This window comes from Ambystoma mexicanum, chromosome 14, assembly GCF_040938575.1.
Source record: "Ambystoma mexicanum isolate Mex_15411 chromosome 14, UKY_AmexF1_1, whole genome shotgun sequence".
Classification (NCBI taxonomy): domain Eukaryota; kingdom Metazoa; phylum Chordata; class Amphibia; order Caudata; family Ambystomatidae; genus Ambystoma; species Ambystoma mexicanum.
In genome coordinates this window covers 297,054,479-297,074,456 of record NC_090940.1, presented here as the reverse complement: position 1 = coordinate 297,074,456, position 19,978 = coordinate 297,054,479, and the positions used below count along the sequence as shown (strand labels likewise).

Genomic DNA, 19,978 nt, shown 5'->3' with positions numbered 1-19,978 from the left:
AAGCAGCAGAAGGTGAATGAGGTTGTTTGTGAGGAGGCTGGGAAACTGTCATGCCGCCATGGGCCCTGACTCCCCACACCCAGTGAACGACCACCCAGGCAGCACACGCCCAGAAAACACACTCGTAGACCCTTCGGGTCAGGTAATGGAGTGACCTAATGTGGAGTTGGAGGCGGGACTTGTGGGCAAGTCTAGCCCCAGAACACCAGCACAGGAAGCCAAAACCTGTTTGCTCCAAAATTCTGTGAGATTTCACAATCTCGCTGGGTCGGGAAGTCTCGGGGGCCATATTGCGGACAAGCCTAAATAAACCATCCCCGTTTACCAGCCTGTACTTAGTGTTTTGACCAACTAACGCTGAACCACACTGGCCGTAGTTTTCTGCTTCTCCCACCTCTTCTTGCACACTTACCTGCTCCTGCTCCGGACACTCCTGCCTTCACAGGTGAGCCTTCTGGGGTTCCCAACTGTGAAGTAGAAAGAAGCGGTAAAGGAAGGAGACTTTGGGAAAACCCAGCAACATATATAGAGTACAATGGATTCAAGAGTCATTGGAAAAAGCATATAACAGACACAAGGACTCCTGCTAACCTGATCCTGCTACTGTGCTGGTTAAGCACACCTCACATTGACCTCCGTTCTGCGAGGAAGGAAGAAGGTTATGAGAGGAAACCTCAGGCAGTTGTGACTCAGTACTAAAGACAATTCTAACACAGAAGAAGACAAGACTACATCACACATACTTTATCTAATCCTGTGCTGTTAAAACCCGATTGAAACCTGTGCAGTTCCCTCTGGGACCACTGCAAAAGATTTAAGACTACAGGTGGTTGGCAGTAAACCCAATTGGTAGCAGTCTGTACCACCCAGATTTACCTGGTAGCTGTGGCTGAGCAGTCAGACTTCTCTCAAGAAGAGTTAGGCAGTATAAAGAGTATTCACAATAGGTCAAAAGAACACAGTAGAACAAGCAAACACTGACCAGAGCTTGGTGTAAAAGAGATATAATTATTTATTTAAAAACACATCTAGTAAAACACACAGGCACTAATGTTAAGCAGTTCAAAAACACGGTCACTAAAAGATATACACTCCCTTCAACGATTATTAGACAAGTCTTAAGTAAAGCAACACTTATTTTCAGACAGCGGTGAGCGCTTAACGAAGATGGCACTCTAATCAATCGGTTTGAAAGGCAGAGCAAAGATAGAAACAGATCCCAACACTTTCAGAAGAACACAGTAGGAGAAGAAGGCAGATTAAAACCGTAAAGTCAAAGTTAACAAGGCCAGACCCACTTTAAGAGGCTCCAGTTGAAATGTGTCCAAGGTCACACGGTTGAAAGTGCCCAAAAGTCTCGCACAAGGTTCAGAAAGAGTTGGACCAACAGAAAGGGACCAGTTAGATGGTCACGGCGGCCAGCCCAGTCCAGAAGGTTAAGGGATTATTGTTACCTTGTAGCAATCTTTAGAAAGGGAGGCCTGGTGGACACGGTACCTTAAAATGGTGAGAACGCTCCAGCGGGGCCAGTTGTTCCTGGCAGCGGGTGCAAGTCGGTGCTTCGTCCGGGGGAAGAGAGGATCTCTTTGTGGAGGAAAACGAGAGTCCGTTGCACTGCCATGGAAGAAACTAGCCGCAGAGTTCTCAATTAAAAGGAACGGTCCTTTTATTCGCGATCCAGTGGTAAGTGGGTATCCGGTTGCCGGGGTGCTTGGCACAGGCAATTCGACCACACAACGTCCTGGGATGCGAGAAAAGAAGGTAAAAGAAGGTAAACTGGTTGTGCCCACCAGTCAAGGGAAGAAGACTCTCCAGCAGGGAGATCTCCTCTGTCGTTGGGAAGTGGTGAGTCGGTTCAGCAGGGCTCCACCGGTGGTGTCGTCGTAGCAGGTCGGCGCAGCTTCTCCCTCGTCGGATTTTCAGGTCCTGTGTCGACTTCTGAAGTTCCAGTCCCAATAGCCCTGCTTTTATGCAAGAAACCCCCATCCATTCAGCCCAGCTGTCAATCAAACATGCTAAGTGGTGGGCCGGCCGGCTCACCACTTGGGCCAATCACACAAGAGTGCGACTTTAGTTGCCAAGGCAACTCAGTCCAGGGTGCCTAAACCCCCTCCCACACCCCCTGTGGTACCCAGACAGAGTGGCACCACTTTTGGTGGCTTCTGTGGAGAATCCCACCAAAAAGTGGAACAAAGGGCTCGACCATTGGTTTGGAGTTACAGAGGCGAACACAAACCATTTTAAAACCAAATTTTGGCAGAAAATATAAACCGGTGAATTAATATTAAATAAATAAACCGGTGGTATGTTAGAGGCTATGTTAAAAAAGTATTGGCCTCGAACAATGGGAAAATCCCATAGAGATATATTTGCGGTTGAATATAAAAAGTAGTATCCACTGCCATCAGCCAAAACTCGACGAGTGGGGACGGGACAGTGCCCCCTCGAATAACAGACCCAGGGGCAATCGAATTGCCCCTACCAGTACGTCAACAATATGATGGTTGGTACTGGTTCTGTTAGTAATTTGGGACTAGTAAAGCCAATAGTGACTTTACATGCCCTGGGAGACAGTAGTCAGTCCCAGTGTATGGAGTCTATCGTGGGGGGTAACTATGACACCCCGGTGTTACTGCACGGAGGGTGCGGTGTAACACACATAGAAAAAAACATATGAGACCTATGGAGTAAAAGACCCCATAGCCCATGAAACACATTAACATATAAAGGAACACCACAAATCATGTCCAAGAGTGGGAGAAAAAGAGTCTCACTCTTGGCAGGAGAAAAAAACAAACTCCAGAAATCCAGCAAAGCTGCTGGGGGACTCACTAGGTTAGGAAATTCAGCCTAAACAGAGAATTCTCCCTAACACCGATGCCAGCAGGACTGCGTCTTTGGCATTAGTGGAGTAACTGGTCCAAACCAACTTCCATGTTGCCTTCAGCTCACATCAAGGTACGCCTACACCTTGCACTCAACCCACGGATGGGGGGAGGACTAGGGAACACATTGGAGAGGGACTCCACATTCCATTCATTCACGCCACTGTCTTGCCTTGCAGAAACCCAAACTGAACCCCTGGAATTGAGGGAAAAATAGACCGGTACAACCTTACACCTCCTGTGCAGATCCCTCTTGCGCCTTTGTAGTTGCCCAACTGGGATCTGGGTGGGAGTGGTGGGGACTTCCGCAATGCCCCAGCATGACCCAGAGCACAGGTGAACATTACAGAAACATCAGTTATTCTGTTAGTTGGAGACAGGGAGGAAGGACGTTGGAAGGGACTCACGGCAGCAGAAAACCAAAGTGAGGAAAAAGGGAGTAAGAGAGAGTGAGGAGAAGGTTGGGGGAGCACAGGAAGACACAGTGAAAAGAGGGTGAGAAGGAGGGTGTAAATCATTAGAGAAGGGAAGAACAAGTTTTGAAATTTGTGTTTAAGCAGGACAGAGCAAGTGCCAGAGAGTACAGGGACCTCGAGCGGACCCAGTGTGGTTAGAAGAGAGGCCCCAATCTGAAGGGTTGGATCCAAAGATGGAAAAAGGTATGAAAGCGAGGAGGGTAGGACCGACCTAGTTGATAGGGCTGGGCCTGTATTCACTCCCTTTCTGCTCCATCAGAACCCTTCCTCCCTAAGAAGTCGATCTTCGCTAGTGAGGGGTTGGAATGGATCCACCTTCCCCACTAAAGGCAAAAATTGGACTTTTCTTCTGGGCCATAACATGACACCGGGTAGTGACGTCACTAATTTGTGCTCAGTTGGGAAGTACTGTATCAGAGTATTGGAGACCATTCCATGATGGCCTGCACCTGGGTGAACCTATGAGTGAGCTAAAGGAGGTTCCACCCCAGAGTCCCACTTGTAGCCCTACTGTTGTTAAACAGATTAGAAGGGATCTTTTCTGTTATATTTTACATAAAACCACTGAATTACATTTTCTGTGTCCTTCTTTTCTGTTCGATCCGATGGCTGTCCTGTGTGAGACATGCATGGTATCAAGAGACACACAGACACAAAAGGGTTTGTTTGAAAACCTTTCTTTTCTAAGGTTCCTGGGTTGGTGTAATGCCTAACTGGCCCTAACTCTAAAGGGGTAATTCCCTTAACTGATGTTTCTAATGGCCGTCGTTGTCTAATAGTCCAAAATAAGCCTGTCTGTGTCCAAACTTATGCTTGCCCTCACTCTGTACGAAAATGTAACAGGAAGTCTTTAAAAAAAAAGAAAATAGTGGTTCAACAAAAAGTGGGAAACCAAAGGTTCCAGGTGGTCTTCTCACCAGGTGCTGTTTGGTCAGTGTCCTACAAATGAGTTCAATCAGCAGGGCTGTTTGTAAGACCTTCTCCACAGGGCCCTTGTAGTTATTCCAACTACCTTCAATGTTTTTGAGTTCCTTGGGGTTCCCATCCCCAGGCTTCAGCTTATTCAAGTTTCAAAACACCATGGAAGAAATGTAATAGTTACTTTTGTAAGCTTCTCTGAGTTCCCTTCCCCACTCTTCAATCCTTTCAACACTATAAAGAAAGCTTACAAGTCTTCAACTTAGTTGGGCCTCTTAGGGTTCCCTTCCCCGAGTTTATGCCTCTTCCAGCTTTGAAAAAACCCATAATATATCAGTTTTCTCTTGATTTCACAGGGTGCCATTCCCCAGGTTTAGGGCCCTCTAATTCAAAATACAAATTCAGCTGGTCAAGATGTACTTTTTCCTTATTGTCAATCTTTTTCATACACCATCCTTTCATGGGGTAGAATCGGAGGCTTTCGAAAACACCAAGCTCTTTGCTTTTCCTGAGCGTGACCACTCTGACTCTTCGCCCCTCTTTGAGTCAGTCACTTATTTCCATAGGCTCTTCTGGGTCTTACTTGCTCTGGCCCCTTTTAGAAGCATTCCTTTCTTATGTTCAGCCTTTCCTTGGCTCTCACTGTGCCTTCTGGGTAGCAGCGCCACTTTGCTCACACTTCCATACTTCGCACAGCTCCCCTCGGGACGTTAATTTCCATTCCTTAGCTTTACCCAGGCTTATGATAACATGATACCTTTCACGCAACCACTCTGCAACTTTATATCTCACAAAACTCTTCTCGTTTGTTCAATTTCGTTCGGCAATTATACTCCGAAGGCTATTCACAGTGGGCTTCCCTTCCCGGGGTTCTGTGTGATACTTTGTATCTGTGTTTCCCCAGTCTGTATGGTTCGATTCTTACAATCGTCTCAGGACTTTAATAACGGGGTTCCTTGCATTTTATTGCATGTGCTACATAATATTCAGCCGTGCTACGCTCTTCGAGTCTTCCTGCTTTTCCAGCTCACCGGCGAGATCTCTCGCACCTTTCGGCTGTCCGCTTATACGAACCTGCAACTGAGATCAGGGGCTCACCACCTGCACCCCAGACACCCCTGGCCACACCAGGAGAACAAGCATGCTTGACCCACATAAGGGAAGGTCGGCCCTGTCCACGGCCTTTCCTTTACGAACACACTGACTACTTGGAGACACTGCTCCCTCGCCTCCTCACCCCAGAGGCTTCGCTCTGCCACGGGATAGCGCTTCAGCCTGACAATCTCCTACAGTTGCTCTTGCCTTCTCGCGGCTTGCCTCCACGCCAGTTCACCATGGGATCCCCTGCTGGTCTCAGCCCTGCAGCCTCCTTGGTGGTGTGCTCTTAACTGCAGGCTCCTTGATTGTACCAAACCGCACCGTTTATACTTCCAACAAGAGTCAAGTGCAGTCAGGTGTGAGTATAGTCCGTGTGAAATGCCCGACTCTATTAAGGGAAAAACCTAATGGTAATATGTGGCAGCCTTTCTTTTGTTTCTCAAGGTGTTTCGTGCAGGTAATCCTCACAACTCCCTAAAGGCTGCGGGGGAGTATTTTGGGGTGTTGTTGGACTTGTTTATTGAAATATTATTAGGGGATCGAGAGGAGAGATAGGGGAATCATCTAGCCTTGTTTTTGCAATGGCCTCCCCTTTTAGTAGAATATTCCACATCCCTGATGTTCTGTTATGTAAGTATGGGTCTTGATAGCATTCCCTGTATTCTAGATTGGTAGAAGATGAATGTATATTAATATCAACATCCTGGCACTGTTTTATTTGGCTTTTCTTCCTTCTGCCCCTGGGGCGCCTGTCTCTTTCCTGCCTCCCCCTTGGGTCATAGACGATGGGATTGGAATTAGGGAAAATTAGACCAGGATTTGGGTGACAGGAATCCATGCATCCCATAAAGGCGTCTGGGATTTCCTCTTCCTCCTCTACAGACCTGTCAGAATAGCATGTCTTTTCCAGGGTATTCCCACGAGAACAACCCTAGACTCCCCTACCTAGGTGATCCTTACTCGCTCGTTCATCCCCAGGGTTGGGATCCAAGAGAGATGGCCCTGCCTGGCAACCTGAATAGAGGACTCTCAGGTTCTTATTGGGAGAATACCCCCAGGGTTTCTCACACCTGACAAACCTCTCAGACGATTTCTCCTTAAGGATCTTACCCTACCTCTAGTAATTGATCAGGGCAGATATATTGTAATGAAAATCCAACACAAGCAGTGGGTTGTTGTAGTCACACCCTGAAGCCTACACACTGGGATTCAGTGTGAGGAGGATGGGAGATTAACAATGAGAATAAAGATTTTCCATAATGATTTACAAGAAAGTCTTAATTCTATTATAGACACAGAGGCGAGAATTATGCTTCCCTTTCTTTTTATTAAACATATGAAAGAAAGCTCAGCCGCAATACTTGCTTCTGAGCTAAGAGTATGCATGACAAAATGTTCACTAAAATATCAGTAAAATATCAATAAACAAAAGCTTCAGTTCATAAAAGTCTCTGAAAAGAACAAAACTCAATTTCCCAGGAGGCCTGACTAAAGTTCATAACAGGTCACCAACATGTGACACCAGTTCACCAATAGGCATACAGATGCGTTACGCTCACCAGCCTCCCACAGAGGCGTCGATCGGAACTGGACAGCTGCGGTCTCCACCAATGTGACGCATATGGCCGAGATGACGGACTGGACTGGCCCACCTAGCTTCGTTTGCTTGGCCCGTAGGAATATTCTTCTGCAAATGGAGAAAGGGAATTAACCACCCGTGGAGTTGAGCGTAAATCCCCCCACCCCCACTGTTCTCCCCACAGATCGCCTTTGATGTCCCCTCTTATAGTCTCACCTGATAATTTGAAAAGATGAGCTCTCCATCCTGCATTGAGCGCAGGGGCGCGTTGATAACCAGTTGCTTCACTGCTCGAAGGAATTGATGATTTCCAGAACAATATTGACTCCGAGATTCCTGGCAAGATGCCGTAAGTATAAAGTTCGTAAGAGTTCAAATGCCTGACTTTCACTCTTGTACGATTCCTTGCAGGTTGCAGCTTGACCCTGATGAAGAGTTCCTTGTGGCAACCGGTAGTATTCTGGTAAGGATTTGTATTTTCCAACACAGTTCGATAAAATAAAGTCAATATGTAACCTGTTGCTTTTTCCCTTATTCAGGCGCTGAGAGAAAGTATGAAGTCTTGGGGAATAATACCTCTGGCGGTAAAATCAGGTAAGTCTATTGTGGTGAGAAGGGTTCCCCTTGTTAGTCCCTTGTTTCACCTTGCTGTCCTTTTGTTTCCCCTTAGGGGCCGGGGTTCGGCAAAGATGCAGTGGAAGCTGCGCCGACCCATGAAGAGGAATAGTACCCCCGGTGGTAAAATCAGGTAAATCTATGGGGGGGGGTAACTAATATTCCTCTGTGTATTACCTTAGCTCACCTTGCTGTTCTTGTCTTCTCCTTAGGTGCCGGAGTGCGGCGGGAACATGCAGGAGGATGCAATGGAATGTGAAGAGGCTGCGAAGGCCGGTGAGTTCAGCGCGGCGCTGCAGCAGGCGAGGCGACGCGCATAAAATAACTTCTTTCTTCCAGCTCGAAGGCGCGATGGATCGGGAATTCAGGTAAGGATCAAAGGTATTGCTCTTGTTCTAACCTTTTCTCCTTCTTTCTCCCTTTTTCTAGGAGCTCCAAACACAAGGCGGGCGTGGCAGAAGGCTGGATGCAGACTTGCAGGCACGGTGAGCGTTACGCTGCTGGATGCAGAATAACGCGAAGCATGTGCTGCTCTTCGGGCGTGGTTTAAATAGCCTCCAAAGTAGTCCCAGGTAAGTATTCCTCCCCAGCCCCGCCCGAGTAAAAAATAGTCCCTAAGTAAAGTAGTCCCTTCCCAGCCTCTTTTGGCTTGGAGCTCTTGCAGCATGGTCTGCATCAGGTAAGTTTGCAGCATGGTCTGCATCAGGTAAGTTTGCAGCATGGTCTGCATCAGGTAAGTTTTAATCTATGAGCCTGGCGCCTATGGCGCCAGGACTGACTCTCCATATGAGCCTGGCGCCATACAGGACTGGACCCAAATAGCCCCTAGCAGGGGTTGTTGGGTTTGCTTGGGATAACTTGATGCCTGCTTCCGGGGTTGCTGGACGTGGTCTGGGTCCCCGGGTGTAGGCATCATGACAAGCTGCCCTTCCAAATAGCCTTGAACATGATGTAACTTCCTCTTTCGAGGCTGCGAACTTGGCTGTCCATAAACCATCAGAATAAAACTAACTTGATGGCGTCTACAGCAGGAGAATCCGAGCCGATCCGGAGATCAAGTGGACTTGTCTGTAGCCACTGTCAAGGAAAAGAAAAAATAACCAAGGTTACCTGATGCGTGTGACAACCATAGTGCCCGTTAGCGAGGGTGGGAGAAATCAGTGTGTTATTCTGTGAATACACATAGTCTGCAGAATTACCCCCCAAAGCAATGCTAACCACGACTGCCCTCAAGCATGTCTAGCACCGCTATTTCTCTCACTGGTAGGGATAATGCTTGCCTCCGTGACTTTAATAGAATTGACTTTCTTGTAAGTTATTATGGAAAATCTTTATTCTATGTAAAGACCGAGGCTCACATTATGCTTGTTTGAAGCTTACTTAGCACAATCGATGCAGGTTGTTCTACTGGTTTGAGGTAGAATTGCTTGAAGATTGACTCACCTGCTCAATCAGCAATTCTCGTGATGTCCTCCAGACGGACTCCGACCTGAAAGTCTTTTGAAGCCATGGCCCCTCTCACGGAGTGGACGCCGAAGTAACCGGTATCTATTCCTGCTTGTGACAGCGTCCAACGCACCCAGCGTGCCAATGTTGGAGCAGAAACTGCTCTGTGTGGTTTGCGCAGTGCTATCAATAGCTGTCCATTAGGAGAGGTTCTAAGAGGTGCAGTTACCTCTTTTTAGACCTTTAAGCACTTGACCAGGCAAAGTTTGGGTTTCTCTCTGAAGGCTGGGTAAGAAATTACCCTGGAGTTGCATTTTGTCCTTCTGGTATATGTGGAACACTATGCCATCAGGAGAAAAGGTCCTGCCTGCAACATTGAGAGCTCTGACATCCGAGACTCTCGTTCAGGAGACCAAGCAGAGCAAAGTAGTCAGCTTTCCGGAAAGTGCCCTACGGGATAACTCTTCGTTATGTGGCCAGGAAAGAAAAAGGTTAAGTACCTTATTCATATTCCAAAGCTTGTCATAATGGGACGGTGGTGGTACCGTAAGCCGAATACCCTTGAGTAGTCTGCAAACAAGGTAATGCTCGCCAGCTGGGACCCCTTGGACAAGATCATGGCCCGCAGAAATCGCCGAGCGGTAAGCATTGACCGTCCTATAGGCGAGGCCTCTCTCAGCTAAAGAGGCTAGAAAATTTAGAATTTCTTCATAGGAGCTGAAACCAGATGAAGGCCTTGGCCCTGGCACCAGCTGGTCCAAACGCTCCAGGAGTTGGAGTGTCTCTTGAGGGTAGCTGGGGCCCAGCTCTCCTCGATGAGACTGATGGCCTTAAGTGACATCCCTGGAACTCTTCATCTTGCCCTGAAATCCTCCAGGCTGCTAGGGTCAGAGACCTATTGAGGAGTAGGGGGTGACGTTGTCCTAATGGATCCAATAACAGATCTGGAAACTGGCGGGCTGGCATTGGATACGGAGCACAAAAGGGGGAGAAGGACGACGCAAGAAGCGCTCCTGAAGAAGGCAACAAGTAAGTATAAATACAAAGATACCATACGCACGCAATACGCAGCACATTTTCTGAAACCGTGAACACCTCAAGCTCACGTATATATTAAGAAAATTATACTTCAATTCAGAATATGTATATATCAAATTATCCTAAATGAACATAATCATATGATCCCAGTAATACAAATTGAAGAACATGTGATGTACTTCTCTCTTGCTGTGAGCAGCAAAGAAAGAGGAAGTTACATCATGTTCAGGGCTATTTGGAAGGGCAGCTGTATGCCTATTCGTGAATTGGTGTCACATGTTGGTGACCTGTTATGAACTTTAGTCAGGCCTCCTGGGAAATGGAGTTTTGTTCTTTTCAGAGTCTTTTATGAACTGAAGCTTTTTGTTGATATTTTACTGATATTTTGGTGCACCTTTTGTCATGCATACTCTTTGCTAGCAGCAGGTGCATAAAATACTTGCTGCTGAGCTTTCTTTCATATGTTTAATAAAAATAAAGAGACGCTTAATGTGAGCCTCCGGTTTTGACATAGAATCATTGAAGTATGCACTTACTCTGACAAGGCACACGCTATACTAGATGTAGTGTGGCCACATGGAAGTTGCAACAGTAGTGAACTTCGAGTTATCTTTAAAATGTTTCCTGCATATTATTCATACTTGTTTTTATGTTTAATTTAAAACAATATCTTTAGGCTTTCTATTGATCAAAAAATGCAATCCACAGGATTTCCACCAATCCCATGGATTATGTATGGTCTGTTCTCTCCGTGTAGAACGTTTCAAAGGCAATGCTGTTTGCGAAATAGACATGTGACAACATCATATATGACGACTCTTCAGTGAAAACAAATTCTTTTGAGAAATGTGCTTTTAGCATATTAAATATCAAGCAGGGAACATTATTTGGGATTGACCATATTTATACGTGGTGCTGCACCCGAACAGCATCAATAGAAACAAGCCACATTTCAAACATGCTTTGAACATTCTGTCATTAAACTCCGAATGTTTCTGTTTAAGATAGCTACTTTATCAGAACATGCAACTTATAAAGGCAAATGATATAACTCTTTTTTTGATAGGCACCTGATAAAGAAGAGGAGCAGGAGATCCCTGAAGCAGCGTTGGAATACAACGGGTGGTCTGAACCACTGCCCCACAAGTACAGTGGCCTTCCATTCCCGCCCACTGCTCCCGCACCTCAACCCGCATCAGACGTTTTAGATGGAATTATTGAAAGAAGAGAGACAATAGAGAATAGATTAATTAACTGGTAAGCTTTCGGGTGTATTGTAATGTATACATATACGAGAAAACGTGTCAAAACCATGGTCTTTGTTTTAATCCAACCAAAAGCTCTGCATCCCGATAAGCATTGGCAAAACCAATAGTTGAGGTTTTTGAATAGTGAAAATAGTCTCCTGTCTTGCCCGGTGTTGCTATCAAGTGCCTAGGCATTTCCAGCATTCAGCACTCGAACCTTTATAACCGCCGTTATCAAGTTGCAAAGTATGTACAGCATATGTCTGATTTAATCGTCCAATATATTGTGCTCCCATCATATGCTAGATATTTGTATAATGAACACGGATTCCCACTATCTTTAGGGGTTGCCAGGGGACCAGATGCTTGGTCTGGCAATAGTTTTGCAAACCCGGATTAGAGGCAGTGATAAAAATAGAGGAAAGTTGGTCACGGAATTTAGTTTCCTAAAGCCCTATTAAATGTAATGTCTGTTTGGTTTAACTTTAAAAGTGCTTAATGGCTCTCCTCATCCTTCGCATTAAACCGAGTTAACTGTCATCTCACATGGTTGTGGATGATGACAGGTGAGGCGAACTGAAGGAAATAGAGACTTGAGAAAGGGTGCAGGAAAGACACAGAAAGGGGATCGAGAAGGAAAAAGAATGAGGATGCGAGTTCGACACTGAAACAGGCAGCAGCTGCAAACTCAGACCTAGGATATTTGCATCATAATTTTAGCATCCAAGACAAATTTGCCCACAACGCATTTCCATTCCTGGTGATACGCATCTCACAGTTGGTAATGAGTATTCTTAGCATGTCGCGGAAAGTGTGGACATGGTGCATGCAAAAACCCGTGTGTTGAAATGTTCTCTGCGATGTCCATGCATAAATAACCAGCTGGGTAAGTATGCATCTTCCTTCTGGTCCAGATTTGGGATATCCCTTTAACCATGCAAATTACACGTAGTATTAACATCCTACGCATCTGTCAACCAGCGCTGCTGCATGCACACTTTCAGCTAATCTGTTTATGGCATAATTGCCATGTTAAAACCTACAAACTGCTTCTGCATTCATTTACCTGTTTTACCTCTGCAGTTTTGCTCCAATCTAATTTCATGTTCCATTTTGGGTTTCGGATTAACCCTACAGATGTATTCTGGTATATTTATGCGGTCCAAAAACGGCAGACCAAGTACATCCGCTTGAAGCAGGCTGTGAAGGCCTGAAGAGAATCAGATTACATACACCTGTTACTAGTCTGCCAAGGGCTGAAGAGGTCTTAATTGCAACCCACTGCTGCAGGCTACATAAGCTTAGAGTCTTCTTGATTGAGCAAAGCTGCCTGATACTGCAATTGGCTCCACCCTGTGGGGCTGTGCGGGCTTTCATAAGCTCACTTTTAGCAGTAGCAGTTGTTCTATCAACTGCCTTGGGAATTCCTTCTTTGCGCTTCTGTGACCATATCCTGCTTTTGGCTCCTGAATCCTGCCTGCTGTAGTTGCGTTGGCACAGCTCCAGTCTAATTTTCTGTTAAGGACATCCAATTCTATGTCAGTATCTTTGGTGCCTTTCTGACTGTCTTTTGTAACTCTATTCTTCGTAATCGACTTGGACTATGGAGCCATAGTTTTTAAAGGCATCTCTGTTTTACTACTGCAGCACACAGCTCCTTATGGGTAGTGTTGCTGGGGACCCTTAGGGTCCTCCTTTAAGATTATTTTTCTGTATCCTTAAGTAACTACCGTTTTTAAGGATAGAGAGATACTTAGTGTCTCTTCCAAAACTCTATAGTCTGAGAGATTGGCGCACACCACCTTCAGTTGAGTGCCAAAGATATACTGAGTATCCCCCTTCTCTCGGCTCCTGTGACTTTTTAGTCACCTAGACAATCACCTAGTTATGGCTGGTGGCAGTGTACGTGTTCTACCAACTATTGTGTATTTTTTATATCGTAAACTATGTCCATAGCCTCGGTAGTGCACAATATGGCCACCCAAGTACCAACTTGGGGCCTCCCTTCTTTTTTCGCCATTACTAGCATGGTTTTTCTTTGTTAGCCCTTCTTCTACCATTCTGGGTGGGGATGGTCTGTGTATGTGTTTTACCTTTGGCGGGAACCAGTAAGTATCCCCCCCCAGGCTCCAGAGTATCTGGGTTGGCAGGAAGTGGGGAAGGAGTCTGAACCCCCCCCCCCCCCGCCGCCTTGTCTGCAAGAGTGCCTGAATAGGTCCAGCTCCCACAAGGGGTCTGGCTGTCCTGATTGAACAGCAAAACGCCCCTTTTTGTAAAATGCTGAAAGATTGCAGAGGAGTGTGTGCTGGAACTGTATAAAAGGTGAGGCGTCTGGAGTGTAAAGCAAGTCAACCACAGGAAACAAAAGTAACCAAAGAAGACGACGACCAGAGACGCCTGCAGACCCTTTTCAAGACAGTGAAGCGACCACTGCTGTCCTGACCCGGTTTTCTATGCAACAGAGGAGCTCTGAAGAGGACGGCTCCTTCCCTTTGGCTGGTGGGAACAACCAGTCCCAAGACTACCTTTGAAACGATAACTGGAAAAAGTGGGTGGGCAAAACAAACCAAAAATAGAACGATGCGCTTGCACCATGAATTAGGTAAACGGGAGGCTGCAGTGGACTGGATGTTGAGGATACCTTGCCCAGGTATACCACTGTAAAATACGAAACAAAGAAGGGGGGTTTTCCAGTCTTGCTGCGCCAACACCAAAAGATGCTACAAACTGCTACAATTGCAGGTTTATTGTGGTTTGAAAACAGCCTGACACGTGTTTCGAGCGATTCTTGCTCTTCATCTGAGGCTGATGGGTTTATGCATAATACATTTAAGCAAAAAAATATAAATTTAAACGTACAAACAATTATGTATCATTGCGAAATTAATTGAAAGAAACATAAAATGTATGGAAGTGGGGGAGAAAACAAGAGGGGTTGGCATACCAACACAACCCCGTACCCAATATATACAATTAGACATTTTATACACGGAAACACATGGAGGGGCAGGACGACAAAAAACAACCAATTTTATGGGGGAAATATCCATACAATAATACGGAAAGACACATAACAACCATAATCAAAAAAGTTCAATTAACCACGTAAGAATTGAGGGGGAGAGGGAACAATTAAATGAAAATTCATTTGTACCATACCATTCCATTTTGATTGCAATTGTTGATACATACGTGATTATAATTGATGGGTCCCGGTTGGGATTAGAGAGATTTATAAACGGAGAATAGAGAAAGAAAAAAGAGAGAGAGGAGAAAAGGAACAGAGCAAAGCTATTAGAGCATTGTTAACACAGGCTTGTGAGGTCTGAAATGACCAATTGGCTAAGATAAACAGCGCTAAAAGATACCTTAAGGTTGTTTAGGCGAAACCTTGGCTTGCAAGTGTTATTTCTGTTAGAATACAATGAGAAAAAGGAGGATTGGTATGTTTACATGCTTGCTGTACTTAAAGTGAAAGTAGTAACCCAGTGTTAACTATCAATTCTAACATACCTTATTGATTCTATAGCTTCGCTGTTGCGGAAATCTCTTCAGAGAAGAGTTTAGACTGCACAATTTCAACGAAGGAACATCCATTGGGGAATCCCAGTAAGGAGTAGGGAGAAGGAGAGCAAAAAAGGAAGGGGATAAAAAGAGTACGAATTAGAAAGCTTTTCACGTGGCGCGTGCCTTCAACAATGCCTCTGGTACTTGATTGACTAAGTGCGCTCATTCCAATTTGACTATAGACTTAGGGACTGTATGCAATTGACTCACCCTGGTGGTCTAAAATGACGGAACGGAACGAGCCCCTCTCGCGCGTCCGCTCCTGGTGATTCTTGATATTTTGTGCGAACTCAATGGGAGGAGCCTGAAACGCCGGCAGCGTCCGCGGGCGAACTCGCCATCTTGAAGCTGTGTTATTTCTGTTGGCGCGTGAAGGGAATGCCCCGGACATAAGACATTTCCCAGTTGCTGGTTAAACTGTTAGCATTGGGCGCAAGGCAAGGATTCATAAGAATACACAGTCTGGTAATTGCAATTGTTGCAAAGATTTCTGAAAAATGTCGACCTAATTATATATGTAGGAAAAATTACATATTGTGTGAAAAAAGTTAATCGAACTAATTTAAGCGGTCCGATTGAAAAGAAATGTATATATTGGACTAGCGGCAAAGTGTCGGGTCCACGCCAGAGAGGCTGAACAATAGAAATGAAAGTGATAAAAAGGGGGACAGTTAGTCCAATCAGTGCATCTCTGATTAAAGGTTTAAACTCACAATGCTCTGTTCCATAGACGCCAGAGAAATATAGCAGAATAATCTGAATGTACATTTCTTGGATTGCTATAGGTGTTGGCACGAATTGCATTGTGGATTACGGATATACATGTAAAAGAGACCACGTATAAAAGTGCAGGAACAATGAAAATATTGCATGTTTTCCAGTTCTGAAGACCTCCAAAGGTAAATTGTAAATGTGGAACCAATTTAGAGAGAAGAGTTTATAAAAAAACTGCAAGTTAATGATCTGAGTTAAGACCAGAATAAACTAAGTCTACGCAGATTCAGGACCAAGTTGCCTCCTCTTGGGGGCAATTCTGCTTTAACAAGCCCTACGAATCTAATGTTTTCTTTCAGATCCAATTGATGTTCTTTTTGCCAATGGCTGGCAAGCGGAAATTTAGCATCCTGACTGGCTATAGTAGACAGATGTTCTCTTATCCGCATATTTTTTATTGCAAACACAGATAATACAACACACTGTAAACTTGGTATTGCAATTTATGAAAGTTTCAATCCGGTGTGTCTGACTAGAATTAAATACAAGGTTGGAGGTCTACAATGCATATGGACACATAGAACAGTTGCTGCATTTATGGAACCCTTTAAACTGATCTTGATTTAACTATGTTTGAGGGTGCTTTTCATTGCGCATAAAAGGTGGGCTGAGTGTGTTCTTAAGGGTGACCCCTTTGCTGAATGTGAGGTTGGGCGATGGGTCAATCCAATTGGAAATGTCCGTATCCAGATGCAAAAGGTGCCAGTGTTTTTTCAGAATTCTATAAAGAATGTGACTGTCTTGGTTGTATCTGGTAATCGGGCGAATCTTGTGTATTCCTGATCTAATCGATGCGTTTTTTGGTTGGAGTAGGTCTCTCCTGGCTAACCTGCTGACATTTTCCGCTGTGACTGTTATCTGTTTGATATTATAGCCTCTTTGGGCAAATCTGTTTAGGATAAGTCTTTTTTCCGAATCATAATCGTTAAGGTTTGTGCAGTTGCGTCGAGCTCTAATTAGTTCTCCCTTTGGGATATTAGTGATGACATGGTTTTTGTGGCAACTGTCTGCATGTAGGATTGAATTGACTGAAGTGCTTTTGCTGAAAGTCTTGGTTATGAATCCAGAATCGCTGTTAGTAATTGAAAGGTCCAGAAAATCAATAGTGTTAGGGCTGTAAGAGCAAGTGAATTGGATGCCCCATGAGTTACCGTTCAAGTATTTGACAAATGAAAGTAATTGCTGCGAATTGCCTGACCAAAGCATAAAAACGTCGTCGATATAACGTTTCCAGAGGTAAATGTGAGGTTTGAACTCGTGATTAATTTAGACGAACTGCTGTTCAAAGAAGTGCATAAAGATGTTAGCAAGCGCTGGGGCGAAGCTGGCCCCCATAGCTATCCCAATGAGTTGCTTGTAATGGTAGTTGTTGAAAAGAAACACATTGTTTTGATGTGTGAACAGTAAAAATTGTTTAAGCATCTCAATATGCACATAAAATGAGGCAGAAGATTGTCTGAAAATGTAGTCCACACTTGATATGGCCATATCATGTTTGATAGAGGTGTATAATGATTTAACATCTAGAGTAACCATTAACAAATTCGGTTGAAAAGTTACCTCTGTTAAGATTTGAAGAACATGCATGGTATCCCTAATATATGCTGGTGTAGTGAGCATGGCAGGCAAGAGACATTCATTAATATATAGTGACATGGGTTCCAGGACACTCCCTCGGCCACTAACAATGGGTCTGCCCGAAGGTATGTTAATGAAGTCCTTATGAATTTTGGGTAGAAAATAAATTGTGGCCATTGTTGGGCAATCTACTGTGAGAAATTGTTTTTCCGTGTCTGATAAGACACCTTTTTTGTACCATTCCAGAACCAACTGATTGATTGCACATGTAATTTGAGTTATCGGATTGGACAAATGTTTCTGATAACAACCTTCTTGCTCAAGGTGTGTTAATCCCATATTGATATATTCATAACAACCACATTGCCGCCTTTGTCTGCTACCCAACGCCCAACCTCACATTCAGCAAAGGGGTCACCCTTAAGAACACACTCAGCCCATCTTTTATGCGCAATTAAAGCACCCTGAAACATGGTTAAATCAAGATCAGTTTAAAGGGTTCCATAAATGCAGCAACTGTTCCATGTGTCCATATGCATTGGAGACCTCCAACCTTGTATTTATTTCTAGTCAGACACACCGGATTGAAACTTTCATAAATTGCAATACCAAGTTTACAGTGTATTGTAAAAAATACATTGGTAGTACTATCCGACCACTTAAAACGCGGATAAGAGAACATCTATCTACTAAAGCCAGTCAGGATGCTAAATTTCCGCTTGCCAGCCATTGGCAAAAAGAACATCAATTGGATCTGAAACAAAACATTAGATTCGTAGGGCTTGTTAAAGCAGAATTGCCCCCAAGAGGAGGCAACTTGGTCCTGAATCTGCGTAGACTTGAAGCGAGGCTTATTTGTAAATACAGGACAGTTTATTCTGGTCTTAACTCAGATCATGAACTTGCAGTTTTTTTATAAACTCTTCTCTCTAAATTGGTTCCACATTTACAATTTACCTTTGGAGGTCTTCAGAACTGGAAAACATGCAATATTTTCATTGTTCCTGCACTTTTATACTTGGTCTCTTTTACATGTATATCCGTAATCCACAATGCAATTCGTGCCAACACCTATAGCAATCCAAGAAATGTACATTCAGATTATTCTGCTATATTTCTCAGGCGTCTATGGAACAGAGCATTGTGAGTTTAAACCTTTAATCAGAGATGCACTGCTTGGACTAACTGTCCCCCTTTTTATCACTTTCATTTCTATTGTTCAGCCACTCTGGCGTGGACCCGACACTTTGCCGCTAGTCCAATATATACATTTCTTTTCAATCGGACCGCTTAAATTAGTTCGATTAACTTTTTTCACACAATATGTAATTTTTCCTACATATATAATTAGGTCGACATTTTTCAGAAATCTTTGCAACAATTGCAATTATCAGACTGTGTATTCTTATGAATCCTTGCCTTGCGCCCAATGCTCACAGTTTAACCAGCAACTGGGAAATGTCTCATGTCCGGGGCATTCCCTTCACGCGCCGACAGAAATAACACCGCTTCAAGAATCACCAGGAGCGGACGCGCGAGAGGAGCTCGTTCCGTTCCGTTATTTTAGACCACCAAGGTGAGTCAATTGCATTCAGTCCCTAAGTCTATAGTCAAATTGGAATGAGCGCACTTAGTCAATCAAGTACCAGAGGCATTGTTGAAGGCACGCGCCACGTGAAAAGCTTTCTAATTCGTACTCTTTTTATCCCCTTCCTTTTTTGCTCTCCTTCTCCCTACTCCTTATTGGGATTCCCCAATGGATGTTCCTTCGTTGAAATTGTGCAGTCTAAACTCTTCACTGAAGAGATTTCCGCAACAGCGAAGCTATAGAATCAATAAGGTATGTTAGAATTGATAGTTAACACTGGGTTACTACTTTCACTTTAAGTACAGCAAGCATGTAAACATACCAATCCTCCTTTTTCTCATTGTATTCTAACAGAAATAACACTTGCAAGCCAAGGTTTCGCCTAAACAACCTTAAGGTATCTTTTAGCGCTGTTTATCTTAGCCAATTGGTCATTTCAGACCTCACAAGCCTGTGTTAACAATGCTCTTATAGCTTTGCTCTGTTCCTTTTCTCCTCTCTCTCTCTTTTTTCTTTCTCTATTCTCCGTTTATAAATCTCTCTAATCCCAACCGGGACCCATCAATTATAATCACGTATGTATCAACAATTGCAATCAAAATGGAATGGTATGGTACAAATGAATTTTCATTTAATTTTTCCCTCTCCCCCTCAATTCTTACGTGGTTAATTGAACTTTTTTGATTATGCTTGTTATGTGTCTTTCCGTATTATTGTATGGATATTTCCCCCATAAAATTGGTTGTTTTTTGTCGTCCTGCCCCTCCATGTGTTTCCGTGTATAAAATGTCTAATTGTATATATTGGGTACGGGGTTGTGTTGGTATGCCAACCCCTCTTGTTTTCTCCCCCACTTCCATACATTTTATGTTTCTTTCAATTAATTTCGCAATGATACATAATTGTTTGTACGTTTAAATTTATATTTTTTTGCTTAAATGTATTATGCATAAACCCATCAGCCTCAGATGAAGAGCAAGAATCACTCGAAACACGTGTCAGGCTGTTTTCAAACCACAATAAACCTGCAATTGTAGCAGTTTGTAGCATCTTTTGGTGTTGGCGCAGCAAGACTGGAAAACCCCCCTTCTTTGTTAACTTTGAAACGAGCCATCTCGTGAGGTCCTAGGAGCTTCCAGAGCTACGGAACCCCCAATTCCAGGACACCT

General features: G+C 44.2%; 1 protein-coding gene across 2 annotated transcripts in view; it reads left to right on the top strand.

The window, feature by feature from the left end:
* KIAA0586 (KIAA0586 ortholog) overlaps positions 1-19,978 on the top strand; it is a 2,241,463-nt gene that overhangs the window by 1,344,361 nt on the left and 877,124 nt on the right. For both annotated transcript variants that reach the window (XM_069637413.1, XM_069637412.1), the window contains exon 20: positions 11,122-11,312. In XM_069637413.1, the coding sequence (XP_069493514.1) occupies positions 11,122-11,312 (191 nt within the window). The remainder of the gene's footprint in view (positions 1-11,121; positions 11,313-19,978) is intronic.